At 32.4% G+C, this 16,716-nt stretch overlaps 1 protein-coding gene across 1 annotated transcript; it reads left to right on the top strand.

Moving 5' to 3' along the window:
* Positions 1-454: 454 nt before the first annotated feature.
* LOC108852863 (uncharacterized) lies at positions 455-1,457 on the top strand. The gene has a single exon (XM_018626339.2). It carries the CDS (start codon positions 731-733, stop codon positions 1,304-1,306), a length of 576 nt encoding a protein of 191 aa, XP_018481841.1. The 5' UTR covers positions 455-730; the 3' UTR covers positions 1,307-1,457.
* Positions 1,458-16,716: the final 15,259 nt, after the last annotated feature.

Below are 16,716 nucleotides of genomic sequence, written 5' to 3' on the forward strand. Positions count from 1 at the left end.
GTTTTTTTTTTCAAAAAGTACTTTTAGAAACGTATTGAAATCTAGATTTGGGACTTTCCACAAGTTTTCGTTTCCAGTTTTTGAAGCGGACGTTCAACGAAACTTCGGTGCTACTCAAAACTCAAACCGGTTGTCCTGCAAAGTCGACTCCAAATCCTAAATATTTAGACAAATCGAAAATTAAACGGACAGCTCGCATAGACCGCATAAACTGCTTACATGTTGCTGACACTTCTGAATTTTCATTCCTAACCCACCCTTAAAATATTTAACGCCACATGAGAAGTGTGTTAAGCGCATAAACGCCGTCTAGGCCTAACACGATTTCGTGGACACCGGAAAAAATGGAAATAGAAAGTAAAGAGAGTGAAAAGTTTAGGGTTAACGTGTAAACCTGCTACAACATTGTGGTATTTTACGTGTGAATAAAGTCAAAATTTGGTCACTAGAATAAGCCTTCTTCTTACATTATAACAAAAGAAGAAAGGTGTGTTTAACTATCCTTACTTTCGTAATGACTTAAAAATGGTTTATTTAGTCATTAAACATACAGCTATCGTTTTCTCACGCCTAATCGTTCTAAACCAAACCCCACCCACTCTTAAACAACATTATCAAATCATTGAAAAGGGAATCATAATAAGAACACAACAGAACAAATGATCCCATCATTACAAAGAAGAAGCTTCTAGCTATTACGTAAACCCACCAAAGAGAACCATTAGATAAAATGGCAGATTCTGATATAGAGACCAACAGCAACCACAATAGCAACAGCATCAGCAACCACTCAACGGCATCAACCACAAGCGTTCATGTTTCAGCTCTCGACGGGATAGTCAACGCAAATTCACTCTTCACAGTTGCAGTCTTTGTCGGAATCACTTTCGACCAACCACGTGACCTCAACCTCGCGGACAGGACGGAGTGCAACGCGGGAATTGACGTGGAACGTGACCTCGTTGTTTTCGAAGTCATCTCATTTGCATTCTTCCTCTTCTCCTCCCTCGTGGCTCAAGGGCTGAAGCTAACAATCAACTTGTTGAACAGCAAAGAAACGGACGAGGTTTTTAAAGCGAATATCAACAGTGATCTGCTTCGTCTCGGTGTGGTTGGTGCAGCCGGTGGATCGATCTTGGGCTGTGTGTTCCTTCTGTTATCAATGATTGAAGTTATTCAGCTACGTCTGGGACTGCTCTCTTGTGGTACCTCATTGGCGATTCATACCGTGTTGGCGCTGGTGGTCTTGGTCTCCTCTGCTCTGAGTGTTTATATTTTCACTGTGTTTTACTCTTTCAGGAAATGATTGATTCTCCTTTTTACATATATTAAAAACCTGATAGTTATAATTTTATAAAGTAACATAGTTGTCAAATTAGTGATACTTGTATCTTGGAACCTAGGTAAACAGAAAATAATGTTTCACAAACATAAGCAAATATTTATGTTTCGGTTAATTTGTCCTTAGAGCAACATTAACCCAAAACTCTTAGATATTTAGGTTCTTAATTAACTTTTTTTTTTCTGTCGGATTTTTTTTAAAATTAAAATTGATCAATCGCGGGCCGTCACGTTTCGTGGAATCCGCGGAAAGCCATAAGAGTTTCGACCATTTGCCTCTTAGAGAAGAGGTGAGAGAGAGAGTTTTTAAAATTCTGACTTAAGAGTGAGCGTTAATGTTGCTCTTAGAGACTGCAGTTAAGAGCATACAAACTTTTTAGCTTAGAATGAAGCAATGGGTGAAACTATTGATAAACAAGAGCTCGAAAGTGTAGACTAATGAAATCAAGAAACAAATTAATTAAGCGTTTACAAACTGACACTCACCAATTAACATAATATTATCATATAAAGCTTCGTTCTTCAAAATTACTAATTAACATAATCGTGACATGTGTTAATAAATTTTGTATGATTGTGACATGTGTTAATCTATTTCATAACTAAAAAATACATATACTAAGATAATAACAAAAACAAATTCTGTTAAAATGGTTTACCAAATTGGTTTTTGTAAAATGTAATTGTAAGTATTATCTAATAGTATTTTTTATTTTAAAATTCTAAACAAAATACTATCTCGTATCGTTTTAAACCAGGATTTAGAATCCTATCTTATAAATATTTACAATTAGTTACTTTATAATTTATTTAAAAAATTGTATCGCGATCGTGTTAATTAGTACTTTTGAAAAACCAAGTTTTATATAAAAAGATACTTGCCAATTTGTAAAGAAAATTTACTAATAAGGTAAAATATGGTCAAAACATATTTGTCAATAAAATTTACTAATAAGGTAAGATATTATTTGGTAGTTTAAAATAAAAAAAACCTTTCACACAATTTTTTTTATAAATACTAGACAATAATGCTTTGTCTTCCACTCATAATCATTAGATAAACAAAAATGAAACACCTCGTACTTTTTATTTTAGTAACTACATACTTTAGGCTACACGAAGCCTGCGTGAAAAATCGTGTTGTACTTCATAACGAACTCGGTCCGGGTAAAAATTTAGAGTTCCATTGTGATTCTGTAAACGATGATTTAGGCGTCAATAACTTAAACTTCAATGCTACTCCATATGTCATCAAGTTCCATGACAATTTGCTTTATAGAACAACATGGGATTGTTTGTTAAGACAAGGAGCTAACATGGAGTACTTTTATGAAGTTGAAGCATACAGAGCAGAAAGTGATATTATCCCTAAATGTGGCCAGATACGTGTATGGACGGCCAAACTTGATGGAATATACTTCTCAAGAAACCTTGATACAACTCCCGTTTTAGCACTACGATGGAATAAATCATAATGTATTTATATTTCTTTCATGAAACTATAAGCTATATCAAGATATTATCATTTGAAGTTTTTTTTATTAAAATAAACCATTTTCATCACCTTATAATAAGCTCTTTTATCAAAAAGAAAAATCAAAATATTATATTAACTTTTTTTTTTCTTTTTTTGAACACCTCAAAATATTATATTAACATTATGTGATATATATATATATATATATGTTTGTCTGCTAAATCTCTGAGGAGGTTCGGAAATGTCTCATATCTCTGGTATTGTCTTATCCATTTCCAATATTTTAGCAACTGTTGTCTTATACATGGTCACATTCTTACATTGTTATACATGAGTCTAAAAGCCACCGTGTGTGTACTCTGTATTAGGATCAGTGGAGAGCTGAAATAATGATATGAAAAAGTTTAAATTAAAGGAATGATAGCATCATGCACCGAAAATCATGGAAATATTAACTAAACTGCAGAAAATAATTAAATTAAGTACACTTTTAAAATATTGTGAATAAAAATATCAATTTTTTTTTACGCAATTGGATAAAAAGAATGTGTGATGACAGCTGCTATTATTTAGACTACGTTCTCCTTTCCTTTAGTTGCTTCAATTTTAAGTCTTCATCATACGTAACGGAGGCAACCAGCAGGGCTGAGTCACTATCATTGATCATGATCTTCTGGGAGTAAGTAGCCAACTCTCTTCTGTACGTGTCACTGAAAGCGGATCTTATGTGTGTTTTATCAAGGGATATTTCTGAATAACACATCTGAAACTAGTATAGAGAAAGTCAGGAACGGTTATCAAACCATTGAATTTTGACGCCACACTTTCATGGTAAGTTCTCAACTCACAGATCTTCCTATAGTAGAAAGCGGATCATCATTTGGAATTTTGGTTGGAATGTAATGATTGTTTATTTGGGACTGATCTCTGCAGAACGAATCCACGAACAGTTAACTTGATAAGCATTTTCCCGTTCATAAGCCTAGGTTCGTAACATCTTCCGTCTCTGTGAATCGATTCTATTTGAGAGTGTTGTTTGTTTTTACTGGAGATAGAGAATTACATGATTCAACTGTTGATTGATTTGTCTGATGTTAAGAGACGGTTATATATAAGTATATATAGTATAATTGGTTAGCCGGATACATGGAAGTACTTCTGTATCCGCCTATTTGTGTTGAGATTATGGGGCGTACATGGAAGCACTTCTGTACCACGTATGAGCTGTGGGAGTACAGGTAAACAATTATGTACTACGTAGCAATTGTTTGTGTTGAGATTGCGGGGTGTACATGGAAGTACTTATGTACCACGCATGAGCACTTTTATACTACGTAGCATTGTGTATGAGGAGAACGCGGAAATACATGGAAGCACTTCTGTACTCCGCATACTTTTGGTATACATGAATATTTATATATTTATATCCGTATGAGGAAAATGCGGGGTGCAACAAACATCTATGTTTTGACCATATCTTACCTTATTAGTAAATTTTCTTTACAAATTGGCAAGTATCTTATTATATAAAGCTTGGTTCTTCAAAGTTACTAACTAACACGATCGCGACACATGGCAATTATAACTTTAAGATTGTGACATGTGTTAAAATATATATATATATATATATTATATAAAGCTTGATTTTTCAAAGTTACTAATTAACACGATCACGACACATGCTAGTTATAACTTTAAGATTGTGACATGTGTTGAAATACATATAATTAAATAAAATCAATCTTATCTTTTTTAAAGATTAAACCAAAAATATTTAAAAGACTGTTTAATAATATGATCGTGATATGTGTTAATAAATTTTGTATGATTGCGACATGTGTTAATCTATTTCAAGTAGCAGTTTTATCTTTTCATTAACTTATTGTTGCATTCGATTCGATGTAAAAACGTATTTTTGGATGAATACAATTTTACATTTTTTTTTTTTAAATATAATAAAACCAAAAGCCCCTGGAGCAAACCTTCCAGACGTGCCATCGAGAGTTAATCAACTCCATTTGACGAAGTGCCAAATATAGTAAGATTACGCTTGCGCACATACCATGAGTCACCTGATGAGCATAACTCCCCACCATAACCAAAAAGAAACCTTTATCCATTCCATGGATCCAATACCATTGAAGAACCATACCAGTAAAAAACACCACCAAAAAAACCAATGATTTCCAAAAAAAAAGAAAACACCAAATCAAAACCTGTTCTGTGTTGCTCACAGAAAATACATATAGACCCAGAGCTTCTATCCAAGCAAAAACAAAACACAAGGCTTTTTCACTGAATCTGTTTTCTTTATCCAAAAAACCACAAATTTAGCTAGTACAAGTTTCACCCATGATAAGCAAATTATACAGGAGAGTACATAAGATTCCACTGCCATTCTTGGGACTACTCTATCATCTACCTGTATCCCCTTTAACAAACACCTTCTAGCCTTTTCTATATATGTATCTCTTCTCTGTAACTGGTTTGATGAGACCAAGTTAAGAGTTTGCAGTGCTGTAAATAAGACAGATAAAAAGATCCAGCCTCTTAGAGAACTCCAGTTGACCCACCCATTTCCAATCCTCCCACTTCGTCTCCACCATATGACCAAACAGCAATATAAGCCTTTCCGCATCCATTTCGAAGATCCTAATGATGATACGCTCCCTTCACTCCCAGTATTTGCTCGGACCCACAAAATCCTTTTCCGAACCAAAAAAACCCTAATTGCCAAAGTTCCATTTCGTCCCCGAATCCTCCCGATCTTATCATTATGGTAGAGATCTGATCGATTCCGTGTTATCCCCTGAGAACCCGGATCCCATCTTCGGAAGAGCATGAAAACCCTAAAAAGCTATGTCCTACATTACATGTTAGACATTCAACACCTTCTTGATCAAATGAAACTGTTCTTTCAATTTTGACAATTTTGACATTGTGTATGTTTTATATGATTAATATTTCAGTTAATTTTCTTATTAAAATTATTTGATATAATAAAAAATATTAGATATAATAATGATTTCAAATAAAACCAAATATCAAATAACTTAAAAGAAAAACTTTCTGTTCAAGAATAAAATGTTATAATAAATTTTACTATTATATAATAAATAGTTATATATATATAATACATCAAATTTTATAAAAATGAAAATATAATAAAATATAATAAAAACCATTTAACCATATTCTATAAGTAATCAATAACAATTGTTTTGAAAATTGTAATCGGTTATTTGAAGTAGATGGTCTACTTGATCTAAAATATTAAAACATAAAAAGTATTAATATTTTTAATAGTATCAACAGTACTGCGATGTGTTTTGTAAACATTTTAACCTTTATTTATTATATTCTAATACAGTAGATCAATTATTATTTTATTATTTTGATTATAAATTAAATTTAAAATAAAATATCAACTGAAAATGAAATATCTATAATAACAAAGTTGCATTTATTTTTGTTTCTTTTTATTGTTGTTGTTTCAAAAAAAAAAATTTGATCTAAATAATCCCTCCCTACTGATATGACGGCCTGTGAAATATCTATAAACGTTCATCCCTCTAAAACAACAACTGAAAACGAACGTTTTTGGACATGTCGCGGCTTCTGAATCTGCAACTTATTTCTTCGGTGATGAAAGCTAGATGGACCGTCCACTTACAAAATCTGAAAGTTGTAACAATGGAACCTATGCTCTCTTACTTTGGGTCATATTTTCCATTTCCGCTGCGTTGATTAATGGCTTCGTAAAAACATAAATTGTCTCATATGTAAGGAAAGTCATCTATGATTCATCATTATTACAACTTATAATGGAGTTTCTTATTTTCTTATTTTCCAATTTTCAGTTTCATTTACAAACTGTTTTTGATTTTCGTTATTATTAAAAAAAAGATATAAACGTTTTTCCTCAGTAATTAATATGTTCCATTGGCAGTATTAGTTTCATACAATAAGAAGAATATATGAACACAACTTCATTATACACGTTTACATTCAGATTACTTTCTAAGTAACTGAGTCCATTAGTCAAAACAATTTATGCTATCCCACTTTGAAATAAGTAACTTCAAAACAAAGTAATACAATATAAGCACTAACCAATATCAAATGAGTCAGAAAATTATTATTCTCTTTCGACATATTTTCTCTTTTTTCATATTTTAGAACATATCTTGTATACTAAAACTATAAAATAAATTATAAATTTATTTAAAAAAAAACATAAGAATCCGGCGCGTAGGCTCCTATATGGAGTTATGTATCTCTTTGGTTGACCATTCAATAAAACTCAATATTATACCGAGGAAATACATTCCATCATTAGTTGGATCCAGTGATGATCAACCCCCATCTTAGAAAGTAGCTCTTGAATAAAAATCCATTCAATCCTATCATATGTCTTACTCATATCCGTATTTAATGCCATAAGTTTGTCCTGCCATGATTTGTTAGTCTTCAATCCATGAAATATCTCCTGAGATAGAAGGATATTGTCATAGATCAAACTTCCAGGCACAAACACCAATTGTGTTTCCGAAATAAATGAGGGATGACAAACCTTTAATCTCTTATACAATACCTTAGATATAATCTTGTATCTTACAGTACATAAACTTATAGGTCTGAGTTATAAATATGTAACTAAACATTTTAAATATATTATTTACATTTTATTGTTATATATAGTATAACTCTGTAATCTTATTGTCTTAAGTTTCTTATCTGACATTATTAATAGTATGATAATGATTTGTTGTATGCATTAAACTTTTTTATTAATAATTATTATATACTAATATATTTCTAGTTCAATACGATAAATTCATAGTTTGAAATAATCAAATAGAGAATCAAGTACAAAATATGTTTTTTTTATTTCAACAGTTTACACACAACATATTTTAAAAATTTATTTAGTTATACTATAGAAATGATATATGTTTAAATAATATTAATTTATAATAATATTATATTACTAATCATGAAATTAATTAATACATTATTTTATACATAATATTTTTTTTGGTGAGATCTTACTACTTTTTTTCTCAACAGATTTTGTTATAACTAAAAATAAAATCTAGTTTATAGTTGAATTAATTTATTATTAATATCCTTATTAATTATTAAGATATTTTAAGATTAATATATTTTTGATTGATTAATGTAAAAAATCAAATATGTCATATTAAATAACTAATGAAATGGTTTTAACATGATTTTTGTATGGCATATTTTTTGTATTTCTCTTTTAATAGAGAAGATATTAACCTATATGGCGTTTAAACAATCGACCATTGCTAGAACATTTGATCTAGGGTCACTAATTTAAAACAAATCCCCTTTCACGGTAACTCATACACTAATCAAATTTTTAACATCAATTTTATTGGTTAATTATCATCAAGCATGCGTAAATTTCAAATCCTAATAACCTCTAAATATATCTTGTATAAATTTTCATTGACTAAGGAAGAAAAACACACTGATTAGTTCATTCAATCACTTCATCGAACTCCTTCAAGACATAAAATGCCTAAAATCTACATTCATGATTTTTCAACTTTAATCTAGCATTAAACAAACCACTCAAATGAATATCGTATTTATTAAACACATATCATCATTTATTAAACATTAATCACCCTAATTTACCAAATCCAAAAGCTCCAAAAACTCACTAATTTCCATGAAAGTAGAGAAATTTTCAAAAATACCATTTTGAACGTAACATTATTCATCTTTACCACCACTAAACATCCTTGTTCAAAAACGCGGCCGCGTTACCGATTTTGCGGCCGCTTAAACGTGAAACGGATGATGAACGTTGCGATTATGATTAATTCAGTTGTATTGTACAGTAACACGAGTAATTTCCGCTCGCAGGCGTTGAATTGTTAAAATCTCGTTTTGTCCAAAACATAAAACACTGGAAAAGCTTTGATTTTGTTTATTTTGGATAGGAAACACGTGAGTAGTATATGTTTTACTATGTAAATGCTAAATCTAATCGATTATGTGATGAAATCTTCAGAAGCTTCAGCGAAAACAATGGTGGCACGAACCGAAAAAATAGGTCTGGGTAGGAGAAAACCATGATATTACTATTTTGCCCCTATTAAATTGAATGAGTAAAAAAACAGTTTGCGTTTTTAAATAGAATCGAACCCGGCCCATGACCTTACCTCAGTGCAGCATTACTCCTTTAGCTGTGGTGAATCTTTGCTATCCTTTGAAGTACAAATATACAAAGACACACATAATTATTTCTATTGATCCAACTTAAAGTTAAAGGTGATAGAACCCTTCCTTTGCTCAGTTTACAATGCGGAAAAACCACTGTAGGTACGTAATTTCTTTGAAAATTTATGAAACCATAGAAATATATATATATATATATATATATATATATATATATATCTACAACAACTTGAAATGTTGATTTATATGTATAAAATACGGGAATTATATGCATAGAAGTACAAAAAATCCTCCCCGCATACTCCCCGATTTTTTCCGATTTTTCAATAAATCGCTAGGCATGTGAATGCCGCACGCGTAACGCCTAGCGAGTTTTTGAAAAAGGCTAAACACACTTTTTCAAAAATACATTATTTATAAAAAGGTTAAAGACTCTTATATCTTTGTTTTTATATGCTTTTCAAAATTTTAACCCCAAATTCTAAATCCTAAACTCCCAATTCTAAACCATAAACCCTAAATCCTCAACTCTAAACCCTAAACCTTAAACTATATACCCTAAACTCAATACCCTAAATCCTAAAACCTCAACAATAAATCCTAAAATCCTCAACTGTAAACCCTAAACTATATACCCTAAACCCTAAAACATCAAATCTAAACCCTAAATCTTAAACCTTCAAATCTAAACCCTTCATAAAAGTGGTGGTAAAAGTGGTTAGTGTAAACATGAAAAGTGGTATTATGAAAATGGTATTTTTGGCAATTTCTCAAGATTCTATGAAAAATTCAACTAATTCTTCTGTTTACTTGGGTCACTGGCCATCCACCGGGAGTTTCGGGTGTAATACCGATATTTTAGCAACAAATCCAATAAAGAGGTACTGACGTAACTCGACTAAAAGGAGATGAAAGCTTTCACTGCCGGGTATCTCCTCCGATCGTACTTCAAAGATCAGCTTTGACATAGTCTGTACTGCCAACTCCGGCGTGTCAGCTTAGTTATCCTCATCAAGCCACTTACTTGATGTCTAGCTTCCCAACTGGTAGACGGTTCCTTTGAAAATACCTTAACTCATAATAAATTTATGTATTAAAAAGAGATTAGAGAGAAGTAAAAAAATTAGTAAACAAAAGCAAGATTCACAAGAGTTCAAAGTTCAAAATCAAAAATAACCTAAGCGAAATATATGTTTTCTTGTGCCATCTGATATTTATTAAAGGGACTAAGCCCAACAATGGACAAAGTCAAAAATTTTACTAACACAAGAAACCCAAAAACAAAAAGGCAAACTAAAAGTAACACTTGGGCCGTAAACCCACCATACTAAAATCTTAACAGAAGAGGCACCGCTCGACAACGCGTCGAAAGATTTGCAAGGATGGGACACGTATTGAAACCCACAACAACGAGGACACACGTCAAAAGGACTGTCATATCTTCTTCGCCTAAGGTTAACACCGGAGAACCAAACGTCGATACACCGGGACACTCTGAAACACGCTGGAAACATAAACTACGGCACATTCAACTTCATCCTCTTTGATCCTTCCACCGGGGAGTTTGCATTGACTATCCTCGAGATCTCATCCAAACATGGAGCCACCACAATCACTTGAGCCTGGAACACCTCACCTTTTATGCCTGAGCTCTTTTCCAGCAGAGAGCATCCATCAAGCTATCTCGAGATCTCATCCAGAGCCACCAAAACTCCCACTAATAAAATTAAAATCCACAATCCATCTCTTACATCTTCGCCGTCTAATCCCCTTTAACGGAGAGCATCAATCAACCTAGGTCGAGATCTCATCCGAAGAACGAAGCCAAACAAAGGACGACAAGAAAGTCTAAATCGGAAAAAAACAAAGCCGGCCGCCCATCCCCGGAGAAAAAGGCAAAGATGTCAAAGATAAAAGCGGGACAACCACCGAAGATAAGCACGACGCTGGAATCAAAGCCGGTCAAAAAACATCGGAACCTGTGAAATCATCAGAACAAAGGTTCGACCGATGTCGCGGTTAAGGAAACCCGCCGACGCCAGTCAGATTGCGTAAATGCTTAATCAGAAATCTAGAGAGTCGTATAATAAGAAACATACATATATGGTAAGCGAAATATATGTTTATGTAGCTTAGAGTTTTTCATCCCTTGAAATGTTTAGATATTTATTATATGTTTTTTTTAACACTGGTTTATTAAAACTGACTTGGAACATATTACATCATAGAAGAATATGACAAAACAATAATGAGAAGCTAATGGCCTTTTCACACAGGAAAATAGCAAAGAGAAACATGATTGATGACACATTAGCAATACCAAACTAGTCTTGATCTGAAAATAAGGTGAATTAGATGTTTCCGGTTCCAGCAGTAGCAGACGGACTTCTAATACCTTCAACAAAATCACGACAATAATTCTCAGAGTTTAGATAGTCTTCTTCTTCAGTTACCTTGTTCAATTTTATTCCGAGTTAGCTTCAGTTAAGCTACCGTTGAACAAGATTGAACTACAAAATACAAATCAGGTAGATAGTCGAGATTGACGATTCATGTCTCAAAACCACCACACGAAAAACACAGACCACACAAAAGGGATAATGGTAGCAGGTTCCGTTCCAAAACAAATCCGTTTATAGAAGGAAGTTTCACCCCAGTAGCAAAAGAAACATATCTCCCATCTCACAAGCATCCTAAAAGATGCAGAAATAATAGAAATATATGTATCTAACTATAGTAATGAAGGTCGGAGAAGAGACACCAAATTCTTAGTATCTCCACAACCATCGGCTTCGTTGGACCCGTCACCACCAAACATATTTAGTTAAAACTGATTATGAAAAAAAGACAAACAAATAACTAGAAGGTAAAGGTGGGAGGGCGGTACCGATGCTAGAAAAGCCACCAACCGGCCTCAGATCTAGATTTGAAAAAGGTGGCTGCTGGAGAGAATTGAGAGAGACTAAGGTTTTCGAGAGTGTTTTGCCAAATGTAGTTATTATAGGTTTTAAAAACGAACCGAATTGACCTAAAAGAAAAATTGGATTAAAAAGTTAGTCAAAGGATTCAGTGTAGAAATATGCATATTTTCTATATATTGTCATGACCACATACGCATGATCGTTACGAAACACAATTTTATGTATAGCGACCACTAGAAGTTGCTATGACCTGGTCGCTATAATATTTAGACTAAAAATTCGTCTATGCCTCATTACTTTTTTTTACTCCAAAATAATTACTTTTAAATCCACCAAATAAGTTTTCTTTTTTTTTTGTCAACTTTTTATATTATTAAGATAATGAAATTACAAGAGATGTAGAGTTTTATCACAACCAAGATACAATATAAGAAGCATTAGTAATTCTTGCATGATATGCTAACCTATCTGCTCTGTCGTTCAATATTCTTTTTATATGTTTGAATATATAGATGACTTATAGATTTTTTATAATTTTAGTGATTTTTATCAATTTAATAACCTTAAGATCTAATCCGACTATGTGACCGACTTTTTTTTTACTGGTTTATAATTCCATACATGTATTCACCTGTTTTCGTATACTTCAATATGAAGGACTCCAGAATGGCAACGGTTAGTTTCACTTCCCAGTCTCTCTACCAACCATTCCATGTAATCAGTAGTCTTAAAATTGAAACAAGATGACATAATTGCGTTTACCCCTTCGAAGCCCAATACGGCTGTTGAATGTTGATGTAGGTCCAGTGATAAATTTCACGCGTCGTTACATCAGGTCGTCACGACAAGACTGGTATTGACATTTTTGAACCACGTTACAGATATGATTTATTAAGACAATTTGATTACATGTCATGATGAATTCTATATTTGGTAAATCCAAAGTGCTTCTATTTCTTTGGATTTAAAAATACTTTACCAAAAGAAGAAGCTAGTTATCAAATCATGTATGACTTTCGTGCATAATGAATTTACTAGATGTTTAGTAAAGTAGGGTATTGTTTGCTATCATTCCTTTGACGTAACACTTTAAATTATTGTTTTTTATATTTTTTAAAATTTGTTTCGTTTTGCTTTGTTAAGTTGTTACCATTAGAAGTTTAAACTAATTGATTTTAGTCAAAAAAAAGTTTAAACTAATTGATGTTGTGGTTTAACCCTTCTGGTCTCTTTGAACTTGGGTTCGGATATTAATTCCAAGCCTACTCCACGTGTACACCATACCATTGAGATCCAGCTGGAAAAATCACATACAAATACATGTAGTTTTTTTAAGACAAACGTTCGAATACGAGTCTAAGAAAATCAAACGATCACTGCACAACATAGCTTGTTTGGTAACTGAAAGTAAAGATATTTTTCTTAATTTATTTTATCAGTAATATTTTTGACTTAGTTTACAAACAATAATAATATTCCTTTTTATTTATTACTTTCCTTCAGCTCTAACCAGTGGCGTAGCTAGACTAAGCTTTTATGACTGTCAATTTCATAATTGACATACATCATAAAGGTCAACTAGATTCTGTATGTTTTAAAATAGTTGTTCAAAAAATTTTCATATATGATCGATTGTTTATATTTTTTCTTTTTACCAATATTTAATAAATTTTTAATATAATTCTATAGATTATATGAATCTTTTTTATTAGTTTTTTTAAATTGTAATTTTATTTGTTTATAAATATATATATATATATATATATCAATAACGATGACTTATCATTTTTTTGTTTATATATCATTTATTTATTATGACAATAATTATTTTTTTATGGGAAACATACATTTTTGGTTCTTAATTGATTATATAAATATTTATTAGATGATATTTTTGTTATAAAATTATACACATTTAATATATATTTTATTAAAAATAAGTACTTTGTGCAATATTTTATATTTAAACTATATTAGATAAAATAGGTAAATTTCTTTATTATTTTAAATTATATATACAATTTGGGGCTTTATATTAATATATTGTACTAAATCTACCTAATCACACAAATAATTTAAATGGGTAATTATGATATAATAATAGCAAAAACGTGGGCTAACATAATTAATATGTAATGTGTAAGTTCATTTTGATAAACAAACAATTTTTTTACCAGGAAAATGATTAGTTCCTTATAAATAGGTATGTAAAATATTGGTTTTAAATGTAGTTGGTATTGATGATTAAATATTTCTCATTTATTTGATACTATAAAGAGAAAGAATATTCCATATATTAGGCAAGTGCAGATTTTTTTATCTTAAATACTGATATTGTATTAATTAATGTATTTACTTAAATATAGAAATTATTATTGTTAAAAGATCAGTGACATAAACTTGTAATATTAAAGGTGAAGTAATGGTTAATTTTTATTTGTACTTCAGTTTTAATAGATTAGATAAGCTGAATTTTACAATATTTTTCAGTTATGTCACTTAAATATAAGCAAAAATTTTTTTTAACACCAAATCCACATGGGTCAAGTGACCCACATGCTATAGAGCTGTCTACGCCACTAGCTCTAACATCGGATGAACTACATGGGTCAAGTGACCCACATGCTATAGAGTTGCCTACGCCACTAACTCTAACATCGGATGAACCACACTTATATTGATCCTGAATCTGATAAACAGAGTTGTTGGTAAACCTTTAGTGAAAATATATGCATACTGAAGAGATGGTGGAATATCAATTTCTACATATTTCATCCTCTGATGCTGAACATGATTACAAGAGAGATAGACTGCACTAAAATTATTGCAATACACCACAATAGCCTTTTGTAGAGGACAATATATTTTCAGGAGCAAGTTTTTGATTCCACATGACTTAGCTACTGCATTTGCGATACCTTTGTATTCAGCCTCAGCATTGTCTGTTGTCTCTTAGATGACCATGAGACAAGGTTGTCTCCGAGATATATGCAAAAGCCTGAGGTTGATTGTCGAGTGGTGGGACAACCAGCCTATTCTGCGTCTGAGTAAACATTCATAGTGTTGCTCTCTGGTTTCGTAGAAGCTGAAGTCCATGTACTTGTATACCCTCAATATATCTGAGAATGCGACGGAGTGTTTGTCGATGTGGCTCTTTGGGATCATTCATAAACAAACATATTTGTTGTACAGCGTAGGAAATGTCAGGCCGCGTGAACGTCATGTACTGTAGAACGCATGCTAGACTATGATATGCCATTGGGTTTGTGACTTGTTTGCCTTTTTCTCAGCCAATTTAGACTGCAAATCTATTGGCGTCGAGCAAGACTTGCAATTTTGCATATATGCATGCAATAAGATCTCTTCTGCATATTTGGACTGATTCAAGAATAAACCAGAGTTGTTGATCTTCACTGAGATGATGAGGAATGAGTTCAGGATCCCCATATCAATCATCGAAAATTCAGCCTTCAATGCTGTGATGATCTTCATCTTTAGATGATCTGAAGATGCTGTAACAATAATGTCATCTACGTATAATAAGAGATATGCCAAATCAATGTTGTCTTTGTAAACAAACAGGTAGCCGTCAATTTTTCCTTGCGGGAAACCGTGTTGTGTAATGAACTCTACAAACCTACCATTCCATGTGCATGGTGCATGTTTCAGTCCGTAGATGAAAGGATTGATCTTACAAAAACAATTTGGGTTTGACTTTATCTACGAAATCAGGAGGCTGGAACATGTAGATAATTTCACCAAGATTTCCATGTAGAAATGCATTTAGAATGTCTAGCTGATTGATTGACCAACCTCGACTCGACTGAGAACTAGATGGAGAACAGTCCTGACAGTCACCGGTTTAACATATGGACTGAAGGTCTCTGAGAAATCAATACCTTATTCTTGTGTTTTTCCATTGCTATATATGAGACGCGATTTTTGCTTCTTAAAAACACGTTCTGCATCAAATTTATTATTATGCAGCCACATTAAGCGAATTATATTAGCATTCTCTGGTCTAGGCACCAGATTATAAGTCCCAGATTTGATTATGGCATCGTACTCGTCATACATAGAGGGATTCCTCTTTGGGTCCTCAAGAGCTTTGATAAGCTTTTTGGTAAGGAATATTGAGTTCCAATAAGAAAGGATAAAGGTTGTTTTTTTTTGTGGATGCCAAGTCTCTACCAAGCTGTCATTAGGTGCCTAGAAACCTCAGTTACCGTCGGAGCAATACGAGTTGGCTGCTGTATAACACCACGTACCACTGGAGAAAGAGGAGTAGTGTTTGTGTTTGAAGAATTTGTTGAAATATAGGAGATGGTTCTGACAATGTGTTTAGGAAATTGTATGCAGTCTCTGTTTTTAGATGAGTCTTTATACGGGAAAAATGATTCGTCAAAGTGAATGTTCGTTGAGATGATAATCTTTTTTGTTGAGAGATCAAAGCATATGTATCCACAGTGGCTTTAAGGATAACCAAGGAACATACACTTTGTGGAACGAGGAGATAATTTAGAAGTGGTGGCATGATTTTAATTCGGATAGCACAAACAACCGAAAACTCGAAGATGATAGTAGTTTACCAGTTTGTTGAAAAGAGTTGTGAAAGGAATTTTATTTTGGATAACTTTTGAAGGAAGGAGATTAAGGACATGAACATCTCGGTGAAGAGCTTCTACCCAGAAGGATGGTGGTAGTTTAACTCGGAATAGAAGACTACACACATTATTATTGATAGTGTGAATCATTCTTTCA

The sequence above is a fragment of the Raphanus sativus genome, chromosome 4, assembly GCF_000801105.2.
Source record: "Raphanus sativus cultivar WK10039 chromosome 4, ASM80110v3, whole genome shotgun sequence".
In the NCBI taxonomy this organism is placed as follows: Eukaryota; Viridiplantae; Streptophyta; class Magnoliopsida; order Brassicales; family Brassicaceae; genus Raphanus; species Raphanus sativus.